Here is a 26,600-nt window from a genome sequence, read left to right as displayed (position 1 = left end):
GTCTGTGTTACATCCAAGTCCCACTTTTCCAGATGGTAGCTGATTTCATTTTCTAGGCAGTTAAATAAGAAATATGCTAAACCCCTTCAGTCTTTTAGGGCTCCCTGTATGTACTGGTATGCTTCAGCTTCTAACATTACCTCTTCAAGACAATTTTCCAAGAAAGCCATCCATACAGTGTCTTATACCTATTTAGTTTTTAGTTCTGCTGTACATTTTTCTATGGTTGTCTTTGACACAAACCAGAATTGCTTTGGAATTATCTCATATGCTGTCTTGCTGACTGGAGAGTGTGCAGTCAGGAAAGAATAGGTGCTATTCAGTAGCTATGTCAAGAACAATAGTAAAATTCTGTTGCCAGAAACGAATGCAGGAGAATATTTTACTACATGGGCTGCAAATCTCTTACTTTCACCAGGTCTATCCATTGTAAATACATTCAAAGAGATATGTCAAAGGTATCAGTTAGCTCCTTTGTGGAGAGGCATTGTCTCTACGTGACTGTCAGAATCATGTTTTCCCAGGCAGAAAAGACTAGCATGGCAGTGTCGCAGCCGCACAGTAAGTACCACTGTCCACCTGCCTCTTACTGAGCTGGAGCTGTTGAAGAAAAAAATTCTGAAGACACCTCTAATTGGCTGCACAGTTCCATCATTCATTGGCACATTGACGCTAAATAAGGACTTGCTTTTTGTGACAGGGTTCTTCACTAGTATATGACAGTTCCTTAATTTTAGCAGGGAAAAGTAGAGAAACCGATTCTTTAACAATAAAGCCTTTATTAACAGAACTGTTGGGTTTGTCAGCAACAACTTCTGTAGGGTCTACATGATCAAAGTCTACAGATAACTCTCCATAACAAAGGTAAATCGTTGCGGGATTTTTCTTTCCTCAGTGGGGAGAGGGTCCAAATTGCTCTTGATCTGTTGGATATCGTAAGGAGCCACTCCTCACCACACAGATAGTCCCGCACCAGGGGTGACGAGACCACTCTCCCTCCAGTGGCTTCTGATTCAGCAGGTTAGGTCCCTGACAGACCACCTTCCTCCAAGGACTTCGGCCTCGAGGATATAGTAGCATGGTCCATTCCTCCGATCCTAGCCCTTCTAAGGGTATCTTTAATTCTCCTTCTTTCTTTCCTCTCTCTACTGTTCCACGTATCTCATCTTTTATCCCTTTTTTCTGTGGCACTTTAAATATTCTTGGTACCTCGTCCTCCTCCTGTCTCTCTTCTTCCCATACAACCACCTTTCTTGTCTCTCCTGACTTATTCCACTCTTCTGACATCAAGAACACATCCACCCTCTTTTTCTCCACTGTCTCCTCCCCCTTTTCTTCCACTTCCAGTCCTTTCACTTCTTTCACTTTCTTTACCTCTCTGTCATTCCTCTCCTCTATAGACGTGGGAGGGGACAGCTCACTCTCTTTTCTCTCTTTGACTCTTTCTTCCAGCTCACACTTTTAATCCAAGCTTTAAAAACAGGGATTTCTCCTTCCACCAAATAGCCCGTGTGTAAAAACAAAACCATATATATGTATATTTATGTATGTCCAAGCATGCTGAGTGCTGTCTAATTACAACTCATCTGGTTTTGGACAGGTCTTGCAAACCATTGTTTGGTCATTCAGATGTAATGGTAAACTGAGTTGGTTTGAAGGTGAAAATAATTCATTGCATTGAAACATGCAGAAGAAGTGAATGAGCTCTTGAGTACAAAGCTTGTTCACAACATCAAACCATTGCTCAGTCACTATGGTTAAACAAGTTATGTATATGAGAGGAAGAGAAGAAAAATATGAATAAAAAGGCTTGTTAAGGCTTGGATTCCTTGTTACCACACTCTGCCAACTGTTGCACTATCCCGGCTGCGGCGATTCATGCCACATTGCATGTAGAATGCTATAAACTTGATAATAGATGGCTTTAACTTCTCTCAAAATAAATTGTTTCATGCTCTTTCCTATCCATTTGTGGCTAGGGAAGCTTGCATGAGATAGTCTGCTATGCTGTGGAATGTGTTTTCCCTACTTGGCCTTATGTGGTTGTCATTTGCTGTGGAAAGAAAGGATGTTTCTTTCCACACATTTAACATGATATCTAGGTTCTTCCAACTGTTGACAAGTCTGGAAAGGCTAACTTAAAAGATTTATGCTAGTGAGCAAACATGACAAGAGGGCTCCAGGGAGATGAAAATCTGAAGTGGCTTGATTTCAACTCCCTGTGGGATTACATAATCTTTTGCCTGCTAGAGAACAGTAACCTCATGTTCTTTTAATTCTACAGTTTGGTTCTGCTAATATAAATGGATATGTGAGATAATTAGACATTAAACCAAATAAAAAGGATAATTTTATTTATTTTAGTATGACCATTTTTACAAATAGTTATTGAAAAACGTTTATGCTGTTTCTTTTAAAACCAAGTCAGATCACAGTTGAAGCTTTGTTCTGGATTTCATGTTATAGCAGAAGCCTTTTGTTTTTAATTTACCAAAGTGCTTCTGTAATCAGAGTAGCTGTGAAGGTGTACAAGTTTTTTTAAAATTGCATCATGGGGCATGTCTTCAAAGGAGCTGTTGTGTATGTGTGCAGGCATGCAAGTCTTTTAAAAATGTGCATATGTAATTTTAGTCGTTCCTATCTACTCACAAGGTTCAGGAACTTTTCAGGATGCTAATTAATGCCCACTTGGTTTCTTGTAATACATACAGTCTTATTAACACTCAAGAACTGTTACTCAAATTCTACCTAGAAGATGGGGGGGAGAGAGAGCCAAAATAGACACTTGAGCATATGTGTTTTTGGCAACTAACTCAGAAGATAGGGTGTTGCTTTTTGTCAGCTGAAACATCTCAGCTGTTTCTGAGCAAAGTGAGTAAATACAGCCCACTAGTTCTGGTCTTGAGATGAAAAATACATGAATGACAGTTTATCAGTTTAATAAAAAGGAGTGTAGTTCTTTCCCCAGGTGGCATACATGAAAATCAGTTTTAGGCTTGATTGTTGCCACGACTTCCAAGCTCAGTTACGGAGCCACAGGCAGTTGCTGAAGCATAAGAGGAGGCTGTTTGCAGAATCTTGGGGTTGCCTCATCCTTGCAGAATCCATGTATCTTCTGTACTGTACTTTAGTCTCATCTTGGTGCATCTTATATGAACATGCTTATAGCCAGATGCCAACCACGGTGAACACTGGATATCAAGACAGTGAGTCCTGTGAAACATCATGCATGGTAGATGTTGGAGAGTCCTGTCTTGATTATAATACCACACTGTAAGATGGAATCCCACATTGGAATTGCCTAAGAAGACAGAGGCATTTTTCAGCTCTACGAAGCTCTTTGCTAGAAAAGGACACTGTTCCTTCAAAGCAGTGTGATCAGTATCTGTCTACTTTTTCATTTGCAATAGTAATCATATATTTTCTGTTTTTAAAAGGAAGGCCATTTATTCAGAATCTAATTTGGTTACATGTATTTTCTGGTTGTCCACAGGACTGAAAGAAAGTGCTGAAGAAATGGTACGGAACAAATTAGAAGGGAAGGACAAACTGACTCCATGGGAACAGTTTCTGGAAAAGAAGAAGGAGAAGAGGAAACTGAAGAAAAAACAGAAGGTAGTGTTCAGTTTAACCAAGTGCTTTCAAATCTTCTTTCACCTAAACAAAAGTACTCCTGGCAGGGTGCTGTTCTCAGGAAGGCTGTTTTCCACAGTCTTTGCTCACCATATATAGCAGGGTGTATGTGTGTGTATGTGCAGCTTTCACAAAACCACTTTTCAGGTTGGCCAACCACTGAAAGGCTGCTCACCAAAGAGAGTAGAACGGTTTTATTATCTTATATTTAATTACAATGTTTCTGAGCATTAAGAAATTCCTTTCCCTCACATCTCATTCAGACTTAGGTAATTATTATTGTAAATGAAATCATTAAAAAAATTTTTATTTGACAGATCTACTGAGGCTTTATTAAAGGTAAATTACAACTCGTTACAGATTATGTTTATTACAGAGTGTGTGTGTATGTATATGTGTATTAGACATGAGATGTTCATATTCATATCCCTGGGAAATTTACAGGTGCCTGGGAAAACTGGACCCATGTCTAATATCCCATGTCTAATTAATATGGGAGAGGCTGCAGCAATTGCCAGTCTGTACAAAAAAGTTTAAAAGGCTTCCTTTTTAAAGTGAATTCTGTTTTAGTAACTGCAAAATCTTAAGCCTCTTAAATAACAAAATTATTAATTCTCTCAAAATAAAGGTTAAGGAAAATGGATGCTGGGGAAACTAGGGAAGAGTGTGGTGATTAGAAATATGTTCCTTACATTAACTGTTTAAAAAGGGGAGGAGAGGAGAAGAAGAATCTTCCAGTAAGCCATAGAATCATAGAATAATGGAGTTGAAAGAGGCCTGTAAGGCCATCAGGTCCAACCCCCCTGCTCAATGCAGGAATCCAGGTCAGCAGATCTGACAGATGATTGTCCAGTTTTCTCTTGAATGCCTTCAGTGTCCATGTTGAAGTAAACAGCCGATTTGTAGCAAACTCAAATCAAAAACATTTTTAAAAAGTTTTTGGGGAGACATATGAAAAGGTGTAAGAAAGGTCTTGGGGGCTACATGGGGGTGTGGACATCACTTTGTCTGTGCTGATGAGCAGTCACGCTGATGTTGATTGTTGCCATTATTGATTTTATTACTGAGGAACATCTGATAAACTTCTAAGGAATCCTGTGCATTGAACATTCATGCACTTTTGCTCTTGATGTCTTATTTTTAAAGTGTGTTTTCAGAAAATGTGATAGTAATCCAATGATTGATCACCAAGGTAGCACTAAGTCATAACAGACCTAAGCGCTTTTCATCTGCCTTGGCAGCTGTGTGAATGAAAAACAAGTTGTGATTAAAGGAATAGGGTGGATGGTGGAATAAATGTACTAGTCTGTCCAGAAATTTCTCCTTTGATCTTGTGTCCTTGATAAGTTCTGCATTACTAAAGAGATTGGTCATTCTTGTTGCTAGAATATCATCACATTTGAACTGAGCTGCCAAGCCTTGCATGAAGCTAATAGCTTAGTCCAAAGTCTTAGGTGGTGAGGAAATTTTGCCTGTAGAATTTTAGAATCATATCTTTTCTTAACATTGGGATACTCTTCAAAGAAGTGCATATTGTGAGATTCTTTGAGAAAACTGTTGTGTCTTGGTGATTGACTTTCTTCATTGTTTCCTCTAAAGTCAACAATAGTGATGCCAGACATCTCTTTATTTCAAGGCTCACTTTCTGCTCCTAGAGCCTGTTGACTCCATGTGGATGTCTGTTATTACACAAATACTGCAGCCAAGGAGCTCCACTAAAGAGGCAACTGGGCTTCAAAGTACACTTTATTTTGGAACTGTTGATCCAGCAAATCTAATGGATAATTCTTGTTGAGCTATTTTGTTTCTTGGACAAACAGCCATTTTGAAATGCAGCTCTTCCCTCAAATCCTGTGGCCAAGGTTATATCCTCAAGTTCCATGTCTGTGTTGCAAGTATTTTTTTTTTTGTTAGTATAAATTGCTTCTATTTTAATTACTTTTTAGCTTGCATCTCATATTTTATTTAGAGATCAAAGATAGCTGTCTGAAATAGCAAAATTAGCCAAATGAGTTAGGTTTTTTGTGGGGTAAGGCAACAGCAGCTCAGTTTAAATTTGATTTAAACATAAACTGTGTATGAACTATTAGAAATAAGTTGGCGCTTACATCAGTTGGAACTTAAACATAAGGTTTCTGTTTCATTACCACACTTAGGAAAAACCTGAGAAGCAACGTTGAGAGCGGCACTTCCCTCTGCTGCCTTCTACTGTGATTGTCCACCATGTCCCACCTCTTTTCCAAAAGCAGCAGAGTTTGAGAAGCAAAGATTACAGGCAGACTGATTCCCCTTTCCTCCTAAGCAGTTTGCCTCAGCGAGGAGGAGGAGGATAAAGTCACGAGAGCTCTAGCTCTTGGACCTTGGTTCAGTACACACTGGAAATACCTGAGTGAGGAATCTAACTCCAGATTTGTCACTAAATTAGGGCTGAGTGTGTTGAAAGCTTTGTTCATGGGTGCAGTTTCTGTTGGGGAAGTGAGATTCCCAAGAGACCTGTCTGAGCTTTGGATGGATTGTCAGTTTGAACTCATGCTGAGCATTAGCCATCCGTTCCTGCCTCTGCTGTGCCCCTATGCAACAAATTGCTTTCTGTGACCAGCCCTCCTGATTCTGGAGACTGGATCCCATATCCTGTGGTCATGGGTGGGGTTTTAAGAGATTTTGATCTCATTTCCCCAGGTATGTTGCTCTTTATCCTTTGAGAAGAGGATGATATGCCTGAAACAGAGGGGTAGAAAACCAGAATGTGAAATGGATTGGTTCAGTTATAGAAACTATGGTCTTGAATTTGGAAATTCAAATCTTCTGGAGATGTATAGATTACTCAGAAGCGGTTTGCAATTCCATCTTTGGGGTGGGTGGGTGTGCTCTGGAAGTGTTCAGCTTGCCTAAGGCTACATAGGTTGGGTATTCTCTCAGAAGGCGTTGTGGGGAATCAAACTCTCGAATTTAGGGCTGCCATAAGTTGCCAGTGGCTTGATGTCACATAATAACAGCATAGGAATGAGAAGCTGTATCTGTTTATGAATAAATATTCATTGGTTTGCAGCTGCAGTCTTGTGAACACTTTTTTTGCATGTATGCTTCATTGAACACTGCTTCATGTGTAGATTGCAGAGATTCAAATAACTGAGTTTAAGCCTGATAATCTTCTGTGAGGAGAATGCTAGTGAGGTTACTTCTGGTGGGCCATCTAGCCTGGGCCCAGGCTGCAGGATGAGTCGTAATGCAGAAGTTGGGGGGAACCAGAGGCTCTTGAGACTCAGGCTAGGGACTGCCAGACCCGGAGGCATAGCCTTCGGTAGTGTACACAGGGAAGTACAGAGTGGCCCCTAGAGAAGGAGAGTTTAGCTGAGTGGTAGATGATATAAAAGGCATTAGAAGATGTAGGCAGCCAGCCTCGGGAAGAGAAGGAGACTGAGATGCTGGAGGAGACAAGCCAGACACTGGGGTTCTTGGAGGAACCATTGCACCCACACCCACCTCTGGCAGAGCCAGAGCCCTTGACTACAGCTGGGAACTGGGCTGGGGGATCCAACTCCAGCGCAGCTGTGACACTGGAGACAGAAACGTTGAAAGGAATTTCAGCACCACCTGGAACAGGGGCAACTGTAGGTATTAATCCCAGCCAACACTTTGGCTAGGCCCCAACTATGCCACAAGCCCTACCCAGCCACATGGTGCCCACTCTGATGCCATAAACCTGGTGTATGGAACAAAACAAGACTGAGTGAACTACCTCAGCCCCCTTCCCATTTAGAATAAATTCTGTTTTGCTTGAACTACCTATTGTCAGGCCCATGGATCAGGGAGTAGAGAAGGGGCAACCTGGGCAGGGCTGGTGAGGCTTACATACTCATCATTTAATTAGCCTTTTAGTAAAAAATTAAAAGTCTATGAGCAAGATTTTAATAAGGATGATTTAGAAACAATGATGTGGGAGGGAGAAGAACTGGACCAGAACTATGGATCCCATTTGTACTTTTGAGTTATGAGCCAGTGGAATTTAGAAGGGTTTGAGGAAAACAGCCATCATCAGAAATTTAAGTCTGATAAATCTTTGCCTCTTGTCAGAAGCAGCCTCTTAGAGGTCAGGTATTTCTTCTGTCTCATAAGTATGGGTTCATAGCATTGCCATAATCTCTTGTATAAAAACTTATTTTATTTACATTATTTTTCGTTTCTTGGGTTTCATTTAGAAATCAGGTGGCAGGCAAATAATGTATTAAAAATAGTATGGCTCATCTCCCTGTCTTTGTTATTGAAAGATTACCAACAGATCTCAAACAAAACAGTTGAAAATAGTTTGTCTTCTCCAGATTCATGAAGTACAGTGGCACTGTGTGGGTGGGGCCACAGGGTTGGTTGCCCTGGGTGCAAAATTCTTAGGGTGCAAAATTCTTAGGGTGCAAAATTTCAGCCTTGTCACGAAGCCATCAGGCCAGGTGGAGTTCACAATGGGCAAGAAAGTACGCAAGCCTTACCTGGCTGTGTTTGCCTCGCTCGGTCTGTTTCCTCCTCTGGGCAGGCGGCAGCAGGCCAAGCAGACCCCCCTCCTTGGCGAGAGTGGCCCAGAGCAGCCTGGCTGACCTCTCCCCACATAAACAAAGCAGGCAGGCCACATGGAGGGGGCAGTGTGGGGAGGATGCTCAGCCAGTGCCGAGCTCCCTCCCCTGCTGCTTCCCAAGGTGACCTTGAGGGGACGCAATATTTGCCTTGCCCTGGGTGCTGGCAACCCAGTTTACATCACCGATTAAGTTCACAAGTACGTATCATTCCTTTACTCTAATTCACTGATTCTTATAGGCCTGCAGGTTCCAAGCACCCATTTTATTCTGCCCAAGCTATTATTGCTTTCCTCTTTTAATTTTGTGTAAGTAGTGATCTTCCACGCCCTTGTAGGAGCTTGTCCAGTTCTCAAGTCTTTCACCATTTCCAAAGCACAATAAGAGGTTTAGTGTGGTATTTGTGTTTTTTTTTTTCCCTCCAGTATTAATAGTTGCCGAAAACCTAGGGTCTGGGAATTCTCACTTAGGCTTAAAGCAAAATATTTGACACTTTAAGGAAATAATGTAGATTATTCTGGAATAAGAAAAACAGGTCCTAGCTGGCCTTTTATTCGGTAAAGCTGTGAGGTTACATGTCTTTCCAATTACAGTTGACAAAGTAGGTCACAGCTTTTCTTGGGTGACTGTAATGGCTTAACTTCTTTGAAGATGTACATCATGATTAGACCTTTTACCCCAGATGTGTTGATATGTAATGTTAGATTCAATTGTCAGTTTTTGACTCATGTCTAGTTTTCTATAGAAGAGAAATCTGAGGGCTTTCCTTCTGATAATATGTTTTTACCACACTTCTCTGACCTCTGAAGTCTGGTAGCGTGGTTATTACTCCCAAGGAGTACATATTGAGTCATACAAGTTTGTGGTCTCATATCCTGTCAGGTCAGAAAATCCGGTGCTTGAACACCTTCCTAAGAGCCCTCTAGACCTTTATAGACCTCTAACAAAAAGATGCAAAGAAGGGACCTTCCATACAATATGGTTATGCTTTGTCACATGCATTTATACATATTTTATTTATTAATTTATTTATACAATATTTGTACCCTGCCTTTGTCTTTAAAAGAACAGCTAATGCCCCCAATTGTGCTTATTCTTTTGATTAGGGGAATAAAAGGCCTAACCAATGAAAAATGCCATCAAGTAGTAGACTATAAACTAGGACAGGCAATCTTTGGTTGTCCAGTTGTTTTGGTGTACAGCTTCCTTTATTCATCACTACCAACAGTGCTAGATATAGAATTGATAGGAATTGTGACTCAGGAAATCTAGAGAGTCAAAAGTTTCCATCCGCGATTTGTATCGCACCAAATGTTCCTACCACTGAAAAACCATTTGGTGTAGAATTGTACTTCTTTGTGCTTATTGGGTGATCTTGTGGTGGTATCACTTATCCTACAGTTGATCAAAAAAGTTACGAAATTTGTGCATTTGTATGCCTAAAGTTACACATGGAATGATTCATGAAGCCCACATTGATGCATACAGTGCTATAGTTTCTTGATCCTGGTGAGGGCAATTGTTCTAAATAATTTGCTTCCTCTGTTACAAATTTGTTCTCAGAGGTTACTACTCAAAATATGTATTTGGCAACCTTCTGTTTTATATATTTGCTTATATTACTAAAGAATTATGGGTATTTAATAATAGTAATGCAGTGTGTTTTGTTTCAGGCTACTGCTGAGGAAACACAAACAGAAGATGAATGCCCATCAGATGTTGATTGGAATGATCCCTACTTTGCTGAGGAACTTGGACCAGCAGGTTAAATGTCTTTCTTGTTGTCCTTCATTGTTAAAGAGGGTCCAGTAGATATAGTATGCTTACATTTTCAGTAAACTTCTGCAGTATCTCCCTTCAAAGGTCTCTGTAGAAAATTTTCATATATCGAGTAGTAGGTGGATCCTCTTAAGAGGTGAGAAGAACTGCCACTTCTTTAAAAGGATGGAATCTCAGGAGAGTACCTCCCAGCAACGTGGAGAATATTATTTATTTATTTATTTATTTATTTATTTATTTATTTATTTATTTATTTATTTATTTATTTATTTATTTATTTATTTATTTATTTATTTATTGGACTTATATACCGCCCCATAGCTCTACAAGCACTCTCCGGGCGGTTTACAATTTTAATTATACAGGCTACACATTGCCGCCCCCCCCCCCCAGCAAGCTGGGTACTCATTTTACTGACCTCGGAAGGATGGAAGGCTGAGTCAACCTTGAGCCGGCTACCTGGGGTTTGAACCCCAGGTCGTGAGCACAGTTTTAGCTGCATTACAGCGTTTTAACCACTGCGCCACGAGGCTCATACTTGGAAGTCCCATAATAGATATGGACTAGAGCTGGCAGAACCAAAGTGAACTGAAAAAAAATGGACAGTTTGCACCAACACTGTCTTTTGTGAATGTAGAGAACAGGCAATATCACACCTATGTCAGTGCTCTTGACATTGCCCATTATTGGATGGAAATTATCTGATGTATTTATTGATCATAACTTAGTGCTTCTGACACAGAGATGGTTACTGGACAATAAGTAAGAAGCATGGCTAGGAGCAAGTGGACAGGTTTTGTAATGTAGTGAAACTAATAGCAGATTCTGTCGGTCAAGTATTTGTATTGCGACTTACGTTAGATTTAGAGCAGTTTTCCTGGGATTACTCTTTGGAGTAAGCAGAGTGAAAAGGAGGTGACAGAAAAACATAAATAAAAGCAATGCCACCTTCCTGTTGTGTTGCCTTTAACAATTTGTCTATGAGATAATATGGTCCCTAAGAGAAGAAAGGTTTCCACCTCTGCTGTAACAAAGAACAGCAAGAGGTATTGGGCAGATAGGGAGCTAATAGTGTTGAAATCCCACTACAGTGGTGCCTCGACTTACGACCATAATCTGTTCCAGAAGATGGATGTAACACAAAATAGTCGTAAGGCAAAGCACGATTTCCCATTGAAATGCAATTAATCCATTCCTGCCGAAGGAAAAAAATCACCAAAAAATATAAATCACTGCAAAACTCATTGGAAACATGATTAATCCCTTCTGGCCGGGGGGGGGGGGGGAGCAATCAGGCGTGTAAGACCCATTGGAAATGCAAACAAAGGAAAAAGCAAGGGGAGCATGCAGGACCCATTGGAAATGGGGGGAACCCCAAAGCAACCAAACCCTCCAAGGCCCATCGGAAATGGGGGGAAGCCAAAAAACAAACAAAACCCCCAAGACCCATCGGAAATGGGGAAGAAACCCCCCCAAAAGCAACCAAACCCCCCAAGACCTATCGGAAATGGGGGAGAAAAGCCAAAGAACAAATAACCCCCCAAGACCCATTGGAAATGAGGAAAAAGCCCCAAAAAGCAACCAAACCCCCCAAGACCCATCAGAAATGAAAAAAAAAACAACAAAGAAAACCCCAAGACCCATTGGAAATGGGGAAAAACACTCCAAAAAGCAACAAATCTCCCAAGACCCATCGGAAATGGGGGGGGGGGGTAGAGACCAAAAAAACCAACAAATCCCCAAGACCCATCACAGCACAGAAGCATAACCCCTCCAGCTCAAAACCATGCTGCACAAACACCCAGAACAGTTTTTTAAAAGCAGAAAACAGCACTTTACCTTACCAGGCAGCCTGAAGCCTCCCTGAAAACACACACACACACACTCACTCAGAAGCAGAAGCGAGGCAGTCCCAAGCCTCCTCCAATCACGCACACTCTATAACTACCTGGGCGAAAGAGCTACCAAGAAGCAGCCTCATCGCCACCTACAGTTAGCAATTTGAATTTCCCGCCATTTCCCCCTGCCTTTTTCTGTTCGTAAGTGGAAGCTCCGGTCACAAGTAGAAGCAAAATTTTGCAGCCGGAGCTGGTTGTAACTCGAAATGGTCGTAAGTAGGGACGTTCATAAGTTGAGGCACCACTGTACTCCATTGTGGAGGAGATGCAGAAAAACAGTTTGACTGTTTCCCTTAGCAGTGGAGAAGACTTAAGCAGTGTTGAAAAACTAGTTAATCTACTCCTGATCAGTTGACAGGTGTTGCACAATGATACACTGGAGTAAGAGGTTGCAGTAGTTTGTGGGCTATTTTTTAGTGGGCCAGGCAATACCTTTTTTTATACAGCAGCTTTTCATGCTCTCTTCCATAAACTGCTTCAGTATACTGTGTCAAAATTTGTGTGTGTGTCTTAAGTAAGTCTAAACTCTATTAGGCAGTCAGGGAAGTCATGCAGCTGTATAGATTGTAGCTGAACATTTAAATTAAGTGATGAATTTTGAATTTCGTTCTAACTTTCAAAAGTTTCACTTAATGTTTGGGTGTACTTGACAGTTTGAAAAAGTAATTGGTTGGCTGTGGAATGCTGATCAAAACATGAGAGAATTGCTGCAACTCAGCTATACTCCAAGGGATAGCTATAAAATTTGACTTTTCCAAGCAAGGTTATTAACTTTTCAGTAGTAAATATATTCTTTCAACAAAAGATAGAATTGATACTTTCTAGTGGGTGATGACGATGGAAAAGAAATTGAGATTAATTGGGCCTGATAGACATATAAAACAAAGTTCATATAAACTAGAGAAGGAGTGTTAGAATTGCTATGTATACCAAATATATTCTGCTTTTCAGCATACCTGTATAATTTTTATAAGATGATGAATTTGATTGTTGTTCTCCTTTGAATCCTGGAAACCAAGTCAATGTAAGGAGCAGATACAACAAAGGGTTTTGCATGTTCCAAAGCATTTCATACCTAGGTGGTTTTATGCTGGTTAGATTTTTTAAAAAGTTTCTTGGAGGAATTAATTACAGTGGCCACTGTATGCTTGCCAGGAAAGAAAGAAGAAGTTTAGAGATGCGCCCATTTAATATTCTTTGTGGACTGTGGCTTGGGATCTTTTGAAGAGTATTCACAGCACGGAAAAGTTTCATTAAAAGGATATTTGATCCTTTCAGAAGATGACAGCTTTGTTGTATCTTAATGAGTACTTTTCTGGAGCCTGTATGTTAGTGTGCCTGTGGGGTTTGAACTTTAGAATAGAAACAGACCTATTAGATTAGATTCAATCCTTCCAGGAAAAAAAATGAAGTAGGATATTGTTTCTGCATCCACAATTTTAAAATGCCAGGAAATGGCCCTTGCAGTATCATGCACATGTTGCCAATAAGACAAAGGATGTCAAGCTTTACAAAGCAAAGGCCAGCTTGAATATTGATGATACCAATGTCAACAGTCAAGCTGGTCTGCATGGTCCTCTTTTGTGCTCAATACCATTCATAAAGAAGCACCAAGAAAGGAAACCAATCCCAAAACCTTATTTCTTATTTCTTCAGTTAACCACTTCTTACCCATGGCTGTTTATAAACATGTTTTCTGACTGCTTATTGCTTAGGGCACAAAGCATTCTTTCTTTGTCTTCTCTCTGGCTCTTCTCCATCCCTCTGGCGCTGTGATTTTCCTCTCTCTTGCCTGTATTTACTCCTCAGTCCATGGCTCCTTGCCAATATTTACTCTTCCTTTTCCCCCTCTCTGTGGTTCCACGCTCTGAATATCCCTGTGGATTTTCTCTTTCTCTTTGTCCCTCACCCTGTGCGTTCTCTCTTTTTCTGTAGTGTCTTGTCTTTCTTTCTCTTTGTTTCCTGTCTCTTTTACCATCTCTCTCCTCAGCCTGTGTCTATCTATTTCTTTAGAGACACTTCTGCCTGCAGTAAGGCTGAAGTCCTAATCTACATTTTGCCCAGATGGGCAAAATGGTAGAGACTCATTAGTTTCCTGAAGTACAGTACTGTCAATATGTTTGGGCAGTGGCTGTGGAATACTTCAGTGAGCACGTGCAGCCACAACATTTTCCTAAGTAAAATAAGCATCTTTAAAGTATTGTATCTTCTGAGCAACAGAACAGACCAACTTTAAACAAACAAAAAGCTTGTAATAATATCATTTAATTTTGAAGAAGCAGTGGTAGGCATTCAAAAAATATCTTCCAAATTTGCTACACGTTGATAAAAAATATTAGCAAAACAAAATCATGGGAGGGTAAGAATGGTTTTTAAAATCAGAAATCAGATCTATAAAAGTATTTGTCAAACCTTGTCCCAATTTGGCACAGAGTAACCTGTGCTCTAAGTGTTGTGTTGATTGGTTACACAATACCAGAGCTAGTCTCTGTGCACCTTTTAATTCAGAGGATAATGGCACACCAACTAAATTCAGTCTGATTAGAGTGGAAACCTTTAAACCAGAATTGGCTGAAAGTTCTACCCAGGTTTTTTTAAAACTCCTTTCTGTTCTGGCAGTTGAGAACCCATTAGATGAGCAGAGGTTTGATTATAGGTATGGGAGGCAAGGGCAGATGAAAAACTGAGAGAAAAGATTAATGTTTTGTGGTATTATGTGAATTTTATTCTGGCTGCAGTGAATTTAGGGAATTACATCTCAAGCCTAGGTTGCTATATTAATGGAAAGTTTTCAAGAACTAAAGGCAGTAGAAATAAATCCTGGGGCGGAGTGTTCGATAGACAGAGTGAAAAATCATTCGAGATATTTACAAACGTGGAGCCGAGGGAAAAGATTTCCCTATATATGGCTTTTGTGCAGAAAGAGCCAGAAACTCACTTCATACCTAAACCTTTTTTCTGGCACTTCTTGATAGCTAAGCCATTAAGGCTACATGAGGATCTGCATTCTCTGACACATGACAGAGTTACTGTTTTGTATTTGTTTTGTTGTGGGAGCCTTTAAATATCAGTGTTCCAGAATTCTGCTGCTCCATTCTGCAGTTGGCTTGTTGTGTGACACTGTATAGTATGTTGTAGCACAGGCCTTTAATTTCTTTTTCTCTTTTATCTTTCATGTTGAGAAGGTCTTTCCTGAGCCAATCCTCTGCCATTCTTTCCCTTCCCTGTTTGTTCTGTATTTGCATTCTATTACTTTTTATTTATTTATTTATTTATTTATTTTTGGACTTATATACCGCCCCATAGTGCTACAAGCACTCTCCGGGCGGTTTACAATTTCATTATACAGGCTACACATTGCCCCCCCAGCAAGCTTTTTCTTTACTGTAGATTTTCACATTCATACTATTATTCCGTTTTTCAGCAGGGATTTCCCTTTTTTTTAAAAAAAATCCTCTTTCAGCAATGGAAATTCCGTTACAACAAATGTAATTGTTACATCTCTTTTTTTCAGTTACTGTTTTCTTGACAGCTTTGTTGACTAAAGAGATTGAGATCACAATGTTCTCATACATTTTTCTACTACTTTATATTTAAACTCTCTCAGGATCGATCCATATGTAGGCACATAGAATTAGACTTCCCTGTCTCCATGGCATCCATTTAAACACCTGGAATTGTTTTACCAAGGGCCATTTTTACTTAGTGAATGGGGTAAGTTGTAATAGGAAGGAGTCCTTGAAAACTGAGTGGAACAACTTTTGTGAATGAAGCTTTTTTTTTTTCTTTTGCTCACAGAAGCCAGACTCTTAATCCAATCTATTGTTTTTTAGTCATGTGTAACTGGACATTTTTTAAGTTTTTCACATATTACTTTATGCATTGGAAGTGTTGGTGGTTTTATTTAGAGCTTTGGTATTTTTTGTTTTTAAGCCTCACCATAGTTTTTAGTGGTGTATAACAGGGGTTCGGAACCCCCGGTCCGTGGCCTGGTGATGGTTCGTGCCCATGGCAGGACCGGGCTGCGGAGACAGATCTCCCACCGGCACGAACCCCACCGGCACGCATGGGTGCCCCACATATGCACGCAAGCACGCCCTGCCCTGCCCACCCATGAGCACGGGGGTGCCCCCCTGCTCGTGGACCCCCAACCGCACTGTGGTTCAGAAAAGGTTGGGGGCCACTGCTGTATAGGATACAACATAAATCTAAGGTGAAGATATCCACCTCAGAGATACAGTGGTGCCTCGCTAGACAATGATAATCCGTTCCACTGAAATCGCTGTTTAGCGAAATCATTGTCTAGCGAAAAGCATTTCCCCATTGGAATGCATTGAAACCTGTTTAATGTGTTCCAATGGGGAAGAATCGCCGTTGTCTAGCGAAGATCAGCCATAGGAAAGCCGCTTTGCGAATCGCTGATCAGTTGTTTAAATTGCTGTCTTGCAAAGCTTAGGTCCCGAAAACACCTGTTTTGCAAGTGCGGAGGGAGCTATCAAAATTGTTGTCTAGCGAAAATTGGTTTGCGAAGCAGGGACCAAACATTGTCCAGCGAAATTCCCCCATAGGAATCACTGTTTTGTGAATCGCTATAGCGATCACAAAAAGTCAATGTCTAGCGAAAAAACTGTCATGCGGGGTAACTCTAGCCGCCTAGAGTGGTCCGAGCTGACTAGATAGGCGGGATATAAAATAAATAAATAAATAAATAAATAAATAAATAAATAAATAAATAAATAAATAAATAAATAAATAAATAAATAAATAAATAAATAAATAACTGTCTAGCGAGGCACCACTGTATTTGAACCACCTCAGAATCCAAAGGTTTAAAAAAATTGAGAGAACTTCTAAGTTGTTTTTAGTTACTCAATACAGTATTATAGCATCCTCAAAATTCTCTATTAATGGACAATGCAATGGAAATGAAAGGACCTTTTGGAGCAAAGGGGAGCAGCTCTGTTCTTGACCACTCTAGTTTCTGATGACTTTACCAAATGTCTTTTTCTACTCCATACACAGTATGTTGGGGTGTAGAGAAAACCTGTTGGAAGCTGTTACAGTGAGTAGGGAATAAAATCTTTCTTTAGATAGCTTCATATACTGTTTCTTACTCATAAGTTTCTAACTTGTACATATAATTCATTTTGAAACTTTGCACGACGCTTAGCTATCGGCATCTATTCTGTATATTCTGTAATGTATTCAAGCATATTTCTCAGAAAATAATAAAGAAAGAGGTCCATCAAGTCATTCCTTAGTTCTCTAAAAGCATCTGCATCTGTTTGGCTGAAACTGGACCGACATCTCCATGGAAGGGATGTTCTGTTCACAAATAAGATTGCTCCTGGTTTATTCTTCCCCATTCTGTTTAATATGCAAGGTATTTGAAGCTGTGAAGATTTCTTTGTCAGTGGGCTTGGCAGAAAAACAAAATAGTAATTAATGACCCCCAGTGTGAACGTTTGACCTCTCTCCTTATAACCTGATCCTCCTCTACTTCTTTTTCTTTCTGAGACCTCTGTTTTGCACCTGCCTTTCTTGTTGCCCTGATTGTCATGTTATTATTTTATCTGTGTTAGAATGCCTAGTACAGGTCTCAGTGCTATTTTTTAGATGTCATTGGCTTCATTTTTTTGACGTAATGGGGCCCTGTAAACTCTGAGTCAGACTCCAGAATATTCAGGGACAGTGGAATACTTTGATCTTGATTTACACAAAAGGCTAAATGAATTATAGTTATATCAAGAGGGTTTGTTATTGCTGTTGTTTGAGGAAGTTGGGTTTTTTTTGGGGGGGGAGGTTGGGTTTTTTTGGACTGGAATTGGAAAAGGACAGAAAACTGTACTTGAACCACTTGCAAGCAAATATGACTTTAGCCACTTCTGATAGTGGTGTGCTCCTGTGCCACTTCAGAGGGGAATGTATTTTCATATGTACATGGGGGCAAGGGAGAACATATGAATTTTTGTTGTGGTAGTAGTACCCCCTAGAATATACCATTCTAGAGGGCCATCACAGCTACTGGAAGGAAGAGAGAAGTGCTCTTGGATTCCTAGCTATGCAGAAGGATTTATGTATGGTATAGTATGTATGGTATGAATATTAATAAGCTTATATAGGACTTGTTCTGAGAAAAGAAGGGCCTTTCTAGTGGCTCAGGGCTGTAAATTTACATAAGAACAATATGTAGGAAGGTCTTCGTATTCCTTAACTGTTACATTCCACTTACTCAAAATTCAGAATAGTTTCTGGTTCAAGAATTTTATGTGGACATCTTTGTTATGATTCATAACTTATTTAATATTAAAAAGATAGTATTTTAGAATATGTATATGGAGGGGAGTCATACTCGTCATTTTTCAGTTACATATGTGTATTTGTAATCCTTTATTTGTTTTTGTGATAAGGTGCAAAGAAGAAGTTGAAGAAAAAAGGAGATACCCAAGAAAAGCAAGAGGATACAGAAAAGCATAAGGTAGAGGAAAAAGTGCTGAAATAGTGTTAAGATTAGTCATAGTGATGTGATCCTGCCAATGAGTGTATTTTACTACATGTTCACTGTCTGGGGTGAAAAGAGTCAGGAAGTTCAAGTATGAAAGGGTTGGATTGTGTGTTTTAAGCAAAGAGACGAAATGTTACATCTTCAGGTTGAAATAATAATGAGATCATTCTTTAACCTGAAGACTAGCATACAGTATGGTGTTTGGCTACAGCAATCCTAAAGGATTAGCTGCTCATCAGCAGATTTCTCAGCTCTGTGTTTTACTTTAAACATTAGTTTTCATTCTCATTCGCAAAATATTTTTTAGTAGAAAAAGTAAACTCAGTAAAGAGGTGCAGTGTTTTCAAGTAATCATAACCAGCCATGAAATAGAGATCAGTGATGTAAAGAGTTTGTTACTTGAAAACCTCTTCATTTGCATGGATGTCCACACTAACCAGACCCATACTGTGTTATCCAGTTTTCCCAATCAGAAGAAAAAGGAGCAAATGGAAGGGGAAGTACAGTCACTTTGGTATTCCCTTTTTCCCAGGGATTAATGCAGCAGCAGGTTCGACGTAACTCATTGGGTTGAATAACATCAATCTGACTCTGTCCCTCAAGCTTCTAAGCAGCTATTTAGAGGTCTCCTTGGTTGCGTCACTGTCAAGAGTGCTTTGGTTAGAGGAAGAGCCAGTTCACATTTTCTCATAGTCTTGTGCATATTGAACTGTATCAATATAATATGGTTTCTCTTTTTAATCTCTAAGCAGAGCATACATTTAGCTGTCCTTTGAAATAGTTTACAGTTGTTTGCATAAAACTGAGTCCCCAGTTTAGAGTACCAAAAATGAGTGGATCTTTATTAAGCATTTTTGGTGTTTCTATAGAGAGTATTCCTGCCTGCTGAAGTGTCTGTACAGAGTTCTCAGTTTGTTTCCAGGTGTACCTACCTAGTGCCATTGACACGATCGCACCTAAACGCCCTCTCCGCCGCAGAGATCGCCCGGCGCCCTGGTTTAACCAGGATCTTCGGGTGTCGAAGCGGGTCAGGAGACGGCTGGAGCGCAAATGGAGAAAGGACCCGACGGTTTTCAATCGTATAGCTGTTAAGGTCGCAACTAACCTTTACCAGTCTAAGGTAAAGGCTGCCAGTAGAACTTACCTCGCTAACCGGATAAGTGAGGCATCTAACCAGCAGGCGGAACTATTCCGTATAGTACGTGACCTATCCGGAGTTGGCCCGGGAGATAGGCCTCCCCCTAGTCTTACCCCGGACCAATTTGCAGCATTTTTTAAATCCAAAGTGGAGGCCATCTGCCGGGATCTCGCTCCTTTTTTGAATACAGTGAGTCAAGTTGGGATGTCCAGCGCTCCGTCTTGCCCGGTGTCTTTTGACTCTTTTCAGCCCGTATCGCCCGACACTGTGGCCAGGACGCTTGATCGCTGTCGTGCCACCACCTCCTCTTTGGACCCCTGCCCGGCCTGGCTAATCAAGGCAGCCAGGCCCTCAACAACGGAATGGGCTACTGTAATAATTAATGGGTCTTTCCTTGAGGGTAGATTTCCCTCTGCCCTCAAGGAAACACTCATTAGGCCCATAAGAAAGAAACCCAGTTTGACGGCGGACGAAATTGGCAACTATAGGCCCGTCGCCAATGTTTCTTTCTTAAGCAAGGTAGTCGAGAGGGTGGTGGCCGATCAGCTCCAGGCGTTCCTGGATGAAACAGATGCCCTGGATCCATTCCAGTCGGGCTTCAGGCCGCGCCATGGGACAGAAACGGCATTGGTCGCCCTGTGTGATGACTTATTGAGGGAGGCCGACAGGGGCAAAGTGTCTCTGTTGGTACTCCTCGATATCTCAGCGGCCTTTGATACCATTGACCATGGTATCCTCCTGGGGAGGCTCGCCGAGTTGGGGATAGGTGGCCGGGCCTTTGCTTGGCTCCGTTCCTTCTTGGAGGACCGTCCCCAGAGAGTACAGCTTGGGGAGAATGTTTCGGCCCCGTGGTGCCTTAATTGTGGGGTCCCACAGGGGTCGATCATCTCCCCAATGCTGTTTAATATCTACATGAGGCCGCTGGGAGGGGTCATCAGGAGGTGTGGAGCGCAGTGACATCAATATGCGGATGACACACAGCTCTACATCTCCTTTTTTCCAACTGCAGGAGATGCCGTTCTGTCCCTTCAGCGTTGCCTGGAGGCTGTACAGGAATGGATGCAGGAGAACGGGCTGAGGTTGAACCCGGACAAGACAGAGGTACTGAGGGTGGGCGCCCCCACACCTGGGGACATGGGAAACTCCCTCATTTTTGGGGGGGTGACCCTGCCCGCCAGGGATGGGGTCCGTAGCTTGGGTGTCCATCTTGACCCGGCGCTCACCATGGAGACCCAGGTGGCGTCCGTGGTCCGTTCCGCTTTTTTCCATCTCAGGCGGATAGCCCAACTGCGGCCCTACCTTGATGTGGGGTCTCTCACCACTCTGGTGCATGCGCTTGTAGTCTCGAGATTAGACCACTGTAATGCGCTCTACGTGGGGCTACCTTTGAGATTGCTGCGGAAACTACAGGTGGTGCAGAATGCGGCGGCCAGACTACTCAGTGGGCTGAGAAGATACCAACATATCTCCCCCACTCTGGCCGCATTGCATTGGCTGCCAATCCGATTCCGCATTGATTTCAAAGTGTTAACGCTTACTTACAAAGCCCTAAACGGTTTAGGACCTCGATACTTGGCGGAACGCCTTCTCCCATCTAGATCTACCCGTGTCACTCGCGCGAGCCAGGAGATAAGGCTGAGGAGCCTAACGCCGAGAGAGGCCCGAAAGGAAAAGACCAGAATCCGGGCCTTCTCGGCGGTGGCTCCTCGCCTTTGGAACAACTTGCCCCCTGAGATTCGCGCGGCTCCCTCGCTGGGCATTTTTAAGAAACAACTAAAAACATTGATGTATAGGCGGGCCTTCCCAACAGAAAACCCTTGACGATCTTTTTTCTTATTCTGTTCTTTATTATTATTATTTTTTTATTTAAGTTTCTGCTGTAAAGTTTTAAAATTACATTGTTGTTTTTACTGTAAGCCGCCTAGAGTGGTCTAATATGATCAGATAGGCGGGATAGAAATAAAATAAATAAATAAATAAATAAATAAATAAATAAATATTGATTGGCACAGAGCAAGAGGCTACTCGTCTGGCCTGAGTCATCACTGCATCCGCACAGATTTGGTGCAGAGTTTAAATGTAGCAAACATAGTGTTTGTGGCCAGTGATACCCAACATTTGGCAGTAGCTGGGAAGGACAGTGAATATTGCATGGTATTGTGGGTTTTTCGGGCTCTTTGGCCATGTTCTGAAGGTTGTTCTTCCTAACGTTTCACTAGTCTGTGTGGCCGGCATCTTCAGAGGACAGCACTCTGTGCTATGGTGTAGTATGCTTGCCAGTAGAGTATTTATGGCTGTGAGATAGGCTTTTGTCCTTTCAGAAGATGGGTGATTAGTGTGTCTTGTTGTGGGTGTATTGTTGTGATAAGGAAGAGAGATTATCTGTCACTGTGATTGATGGGTGTCATTAGCTGGTCTTTTGTGTGTAGTGATCCCCTGTCCTTGTGGCTGGGTAGAGTTTGTTGACCTTTTGCACGCTGTATTATTCAGAGCTTGTGTTTGGACATTGATGCATAAGGATGTAGACCTGTCACCAGGCCAATGTAATCTCATTGAGTACATGGAAACAATGGCTGCATCCTGTCACCAGGCCAAGTGCTCAATGTGCGAGCTGTGGATAAACATTCAATAAGATTTTTATATGATCAGCTGTGTTGTAGATTGTGACTTTTGTGTGTTATATGTAAATGGCAGATCTTGCTGTTCTTATGCTCAGTGTTGACCCAGATTACTTGTCTAATTAAAAAAAATCTGCAAATTTATATATCTATACATTGAAAACTTTTGGCATATTTTATCACTGTTTTTCACAAACAGCATTTTAAAGCATTTGTTTATCTTAAGCTGACATTTGAGTGCAGTAAACCAGATTCTGCTCAGCAACACACTGGGTACTGGGTTCTTCATATTTCATTATTTCCTTTTCAATATAAAGTTCAAAAACTAATCTTTTGATAAGCAAGTTTTGATCTACTACATGTAAACCCAGCTGCTTAATGGACGTGGTCCTAGATGTATGCCATTTTCATGTTTCTTTTTTTAAAATAACTTGTATTCCTTTTAAAGTACTTTAGAATTAATGTGACCTGATTGTTGGCTGAAAGAAGAAAGCTGTGCCAAAACAGAATGGGAAATTAGACAGAAAGTACTTATGTTCGATGAGTTATGGCTAGTGTGTCATAAAACCCTAGCCCATTCCTACATCTTGTGGGTGTAATCAAAGAGTTGGTTAAAACTGCCCCTCAGTACATGGTAGGATGTAGTGATCACACAAAACTAAAGAAAGGCTAATTATGAAGGTGATCACAGAACAAAGAGAAAGCAATTAACTTTAGAGAGAAGTTAATGGGTTGACACGAAGATGCAAGGCCCCAAGAACTCCCTTTTATTGACTTTAGCAATCTTACAGATTATTGATAGAATTAAGATAGGGTATTGGTTACCTAATGGCCATTTAGGATTGGCCGGAGAAAGCCTTTGAAGTTATGTTCTGACTCTAAGGGAAAAGAGGCAGAATGGGCAGTCGCCCTCCCCCAGGAGCCACTGTTCCCTGCCTGGAGAGTGTACTCTTACACTGAAACGGGAATGCAGCTGGCAACCTTGAAAAAGGTGCTCCCACAGTAGGACACAGAAGTTACTTTGGGGCTGAGATGTAAGAACTAGACCATATATGCTATCAGGGATGTATATAATATTCTGCACATGCTTGTGTATGTGTTTAAATCCAAGACTGTCTCCCACGCATGTAACCAGGAATGGCATGAGTTGCATTGGCATCATTCAAAGAGTGTTCTCTTTTTGGGGTGCATACTGATGCTATATTGTGAAAGCTGCAATTCTCAGTATGGTCAGGATCTGGATAGGAAATAACCTTGGGAGCCCCATACAAACTATGCTAAACTTGCCAAAGGAAGAATGGAAGGAAAGCATAAGAAGCAAATCATAGTTATCTGCTCAAAAATACTTAGTCTAACCTCACTGTATTGAGAATGATGCCCTTAATTGCCTTTACTTTCATTATAAAGTACTGTGATACTTTCCAATAAAAGTGTTTTGTAAACAGATAAGGAGTTAGAACAGTTCCTGTTATACATTAGCAGCTCAGTCTCTGGACAAGACACAGAAACATCTGCAACCCATATTCTGTGAAATGTTGTACAAACAAGTCTTATATGTTCTAATTGTAGCAGGCTGAAATGGCTCTGCTTGTGATGGAGGAGGAGGAGGATGAAAGGCAGCATTTCAATTATGACAAGATAGTGGAACAGCAGAACCTGAGCAAAAAGAAGAAGAAGCTATTAATGAAAAAGAAGGAACTGCTGACAGATGACTTCCAGGTAACACACTTGGTTTAATACTTTTGAAATACAGTGCTGGTCATTTTGAGTTAAAATAGGTCAATAACTAACTACCTTTATTATTTACATGAAAACACATTTTAATATACTTTCACAAGAGAGAGTTGAAGGATTGGGTTCCAGACCAAGAAACCTGTACCAGTAGTTTGAAAAGTTTTGTACCCTTTTTTGTGGCTCATCTATTATCTGATAAATTTCCAATGGTGCGTAGGTTTCTTGTGCTTACAGGTGGGATTTCTGGAGGAACATTTTTTCCCTGGGCATTTAGAGCCAGCTCAATTTTTTGCTGCCTAATTATATTGTATGCAAAACAGCTTGGCAGATCTGTTCATGTGAGTGATTCTTGAATGTCCACAAACAGAATGAGAGGACTATAGAAATAAGGATTTATGCATACATGTGAATACATATTGTACAATTATAATAAAAACTGTAGGAGGTCATGTTGGCTGACACAGTGGTAAAAAAGCATCTGTTTGGCTCTGAAAAAGACACAGGAGACATTGGAGTTTTGAGCGGGGGAGGTGTAATAACAGTGGCTTGAATCCTAACAAAACAGAGTTCATAGAATTGGTCTTTCCCATCTTCTTCCAGACCTCTTCAAATATCCTCTTTCAGGCTTGAGGACTGTTGAAAATGAATATGCTGTAGAGCAAAGGGCTACAGATAGAGAGAGAAGGTGGTAAAAATAGCTCCTTCCCATACTCCAACAGAAAAGTAAATTGGGATGTTTCTAGTCAGCATTATACAGTCCCAAGTTCTTCCTATTTTTTTTGGTTATAATTAAAGCATCATTTTTGTTGCTCCTAGGTAAATGTTGCTGATGCCAGATTCCAAGCCATATATACTTCCCATTTGTTTAATTTGGATCCTTCAGATCCAAACTTCAAGAAAACAAAAGCAGTGGAAAAGATTTTGGAAGAGAAAGCTCGTCGAAGACAACAAGGGTTGGCTGATACAGCTGGGAAAGTTGACGATGCGGCAGAAAAGAAACCAGCTTCCAAGAAATCCATGGATCCTTCATTGTCAATGCTAATCAAATCTGTCAAGAACAAAACAGAACAATTTCAGGCAAGAAAGAAACAGAAAGTGAGATAAGTGGACTTCTCAAATTGATTAAAAACTGTGAAGTCTGGGAGAAAACAGTCTGAGGATTAAACACTAGCTTCCTCTGAATCCTCCAGTTTTTTAACTACTGATTTAAACAAAAATGATTGAATTTAAATTAAAAGCAAGTATAACATAATTGAACATGTTTGACCATTTTATTTATTTGTTAGAAAAAACAATTTTGTCACTTTTATCATATGATAGCTTATATTGATTCTGAGCTTGGTAAGACCTCTTGGAGGTATACTTCATATTTCAAAGGTATTTGTAAAATGGATTGATTATAAATATCACATTCTAGATATGTGATTATTACAGCTATTAAAATGATTTTAATACATTTTATTGTGTGTATGCCATTTAAAAAAAGGGGGGGGGAACTAAAGTAGACGAACAGAAAAAAGGAAAAATACCTCCAAATAAATAGATGCATATTATCCAAATTTTAAGCGGGGTGCAGGAACAAGAGTAGAAGAACAATACTAGCTTCATAAAGGAGAGAGGTAAAGTCCAAAATAAAATAAAATAAATATAGGCATAAAATGTGATAAAAGACAAACCAGCTATCCAGCAGTTTATGAGGTCACCCTTACAGTGATAAATGGGGAGTTGGCTTCTGTCCTTCCTGTGTTGCAATGTCAATTGCTTAGCCATCATAAGGTCACACAGAATCCATTCCTTTGAGCATTGGTTTATTTTTCATGTATATATATTTAACAAAATGGACAGTTGTCAAGGGGAACCTTTACCTTTATAGATCTACAAACATTCAAATGCTGTTCAAAATTAATATGTCTAGTAATTACTCGTTCCCTGAAAGAGACTACCTGGATATAACCAAAGCATATGTTGAAGAGATGCATCAAATGTGCTGTGTCACAATAGCAGATTTAGTCAGACCTTTTGGGAAGTTACTGTGTTATCCAGTATACAGGAAGCATAGTTCTTCAGCGTGGTCTTCTGTGAATACACACATAAAGGGTTAACCAGCGCCAGCGTAGGTCTCTTCGGAATGTTCCAGAGCTCTGAAAAAGAAACATAGTTAGGGCTGCCTATACTGCGCATGCTCCGCCCACCCAAGCCTCAGTTCCATTTCTCCGCCGGATGAAGTGGTTCTCTTTGGATCTCAGCTCTTTAGATTGTTCTTATTTCGCTAATTACTGGCTTGTTTCCTCTGGTTTTTTGACCCTAGCCTGTTTACCGACTACTCTGCTGCCTACTGTTTGGACTGGTAAAGATTTCTTCCCTTTTTCGCCCCTTTGGGCTTCCCTCCGTTTTTTCCCGCCCTTTTTAACGGACGCCTGTTTGCCTTCCTTATGCCCCCCCCACCATCGGGCCCCTTCAGAAAGTGCGTGCTCTGTTCAGCTAAGATCCCTCATCAAGACGGGCACGACACTTGTTTGATCTGCCTTGGTGAATCGCATTCTCCTCAGGACTGCAGACACTGCAAAGCGTTCACCAAGGCTGCCCTGAAAGCTCGACAGAGACGCCTTCAGCTCCATCTGTGGGACGCTGCTCTTTCGGCTTCTAAACCCTCAGCCATGGAGCTCCCCTCGGCTTCGCCGTCTACGTCCACGGGGCAAGAGCTTACCTTGCAGCCAGCGCCTAAAGCGA

General features: G+C 40.9%; 1 protein-coding gene across 2 annotated transcripts in view; it reads left to right on the top strand.

Annotated features, from left to right (window-relative positions):
* The window catches only part of ESF1 (ESF1 nucleolar pre-rRNA processing protein), a 55,015-nt gene extending 29,689 nt beyond the window's left edge, over nt 1-25,326 (top strand). For both annotated transcript variants that reach the window (XM_020801239.3, XM_020801241.3), the window contains exons 10-14: nt 3,494-3,615; nt 9,872-9,962; nt 18,286-18,353; nt 23,706-23,855; nt 24,687-25,326. In XM_020801239.3, the coding sequence (XP_020656898.3) occupies nt 3,494-3,615; nt 9,872-9,962; nt 18,286-18,353; nt 23,706-23,855; nt 24,687-24,974 (719 nt within the window). In that variant the 3' untranslated portion in view covers nt 24,975-25,326. The remainder of the gene's footprint in view (nt 1-3,493; nt 3,616-9,871; nt 9,963-18,285; nt 18,354-23,705; nt 23,856-24,686) is intronic.
* Nucleotides 25,327-26,600: the final 1,274 nt, after the last annotated feature.

Source organism: Pogona vitticeps, chromosome 1 (assembly GCF_051106095.1).
Source record: "Pogona vitticeps strain Pit_001003342236 chromosome 1, PviZW2.1, whole genome shotgun sequence".
Classification (NCBI taxonomy): domain Eukaryota; kingdom Metazoa; phylum Chordata; class Lepidosauria; order Squamata; family Agamidae; genus Pogona; species Pogona vitticeps.
Note: the sequence above shows the minus strand (reverse complement) of the source record. Positions and strands in the feature narration are given on the sequence as shown.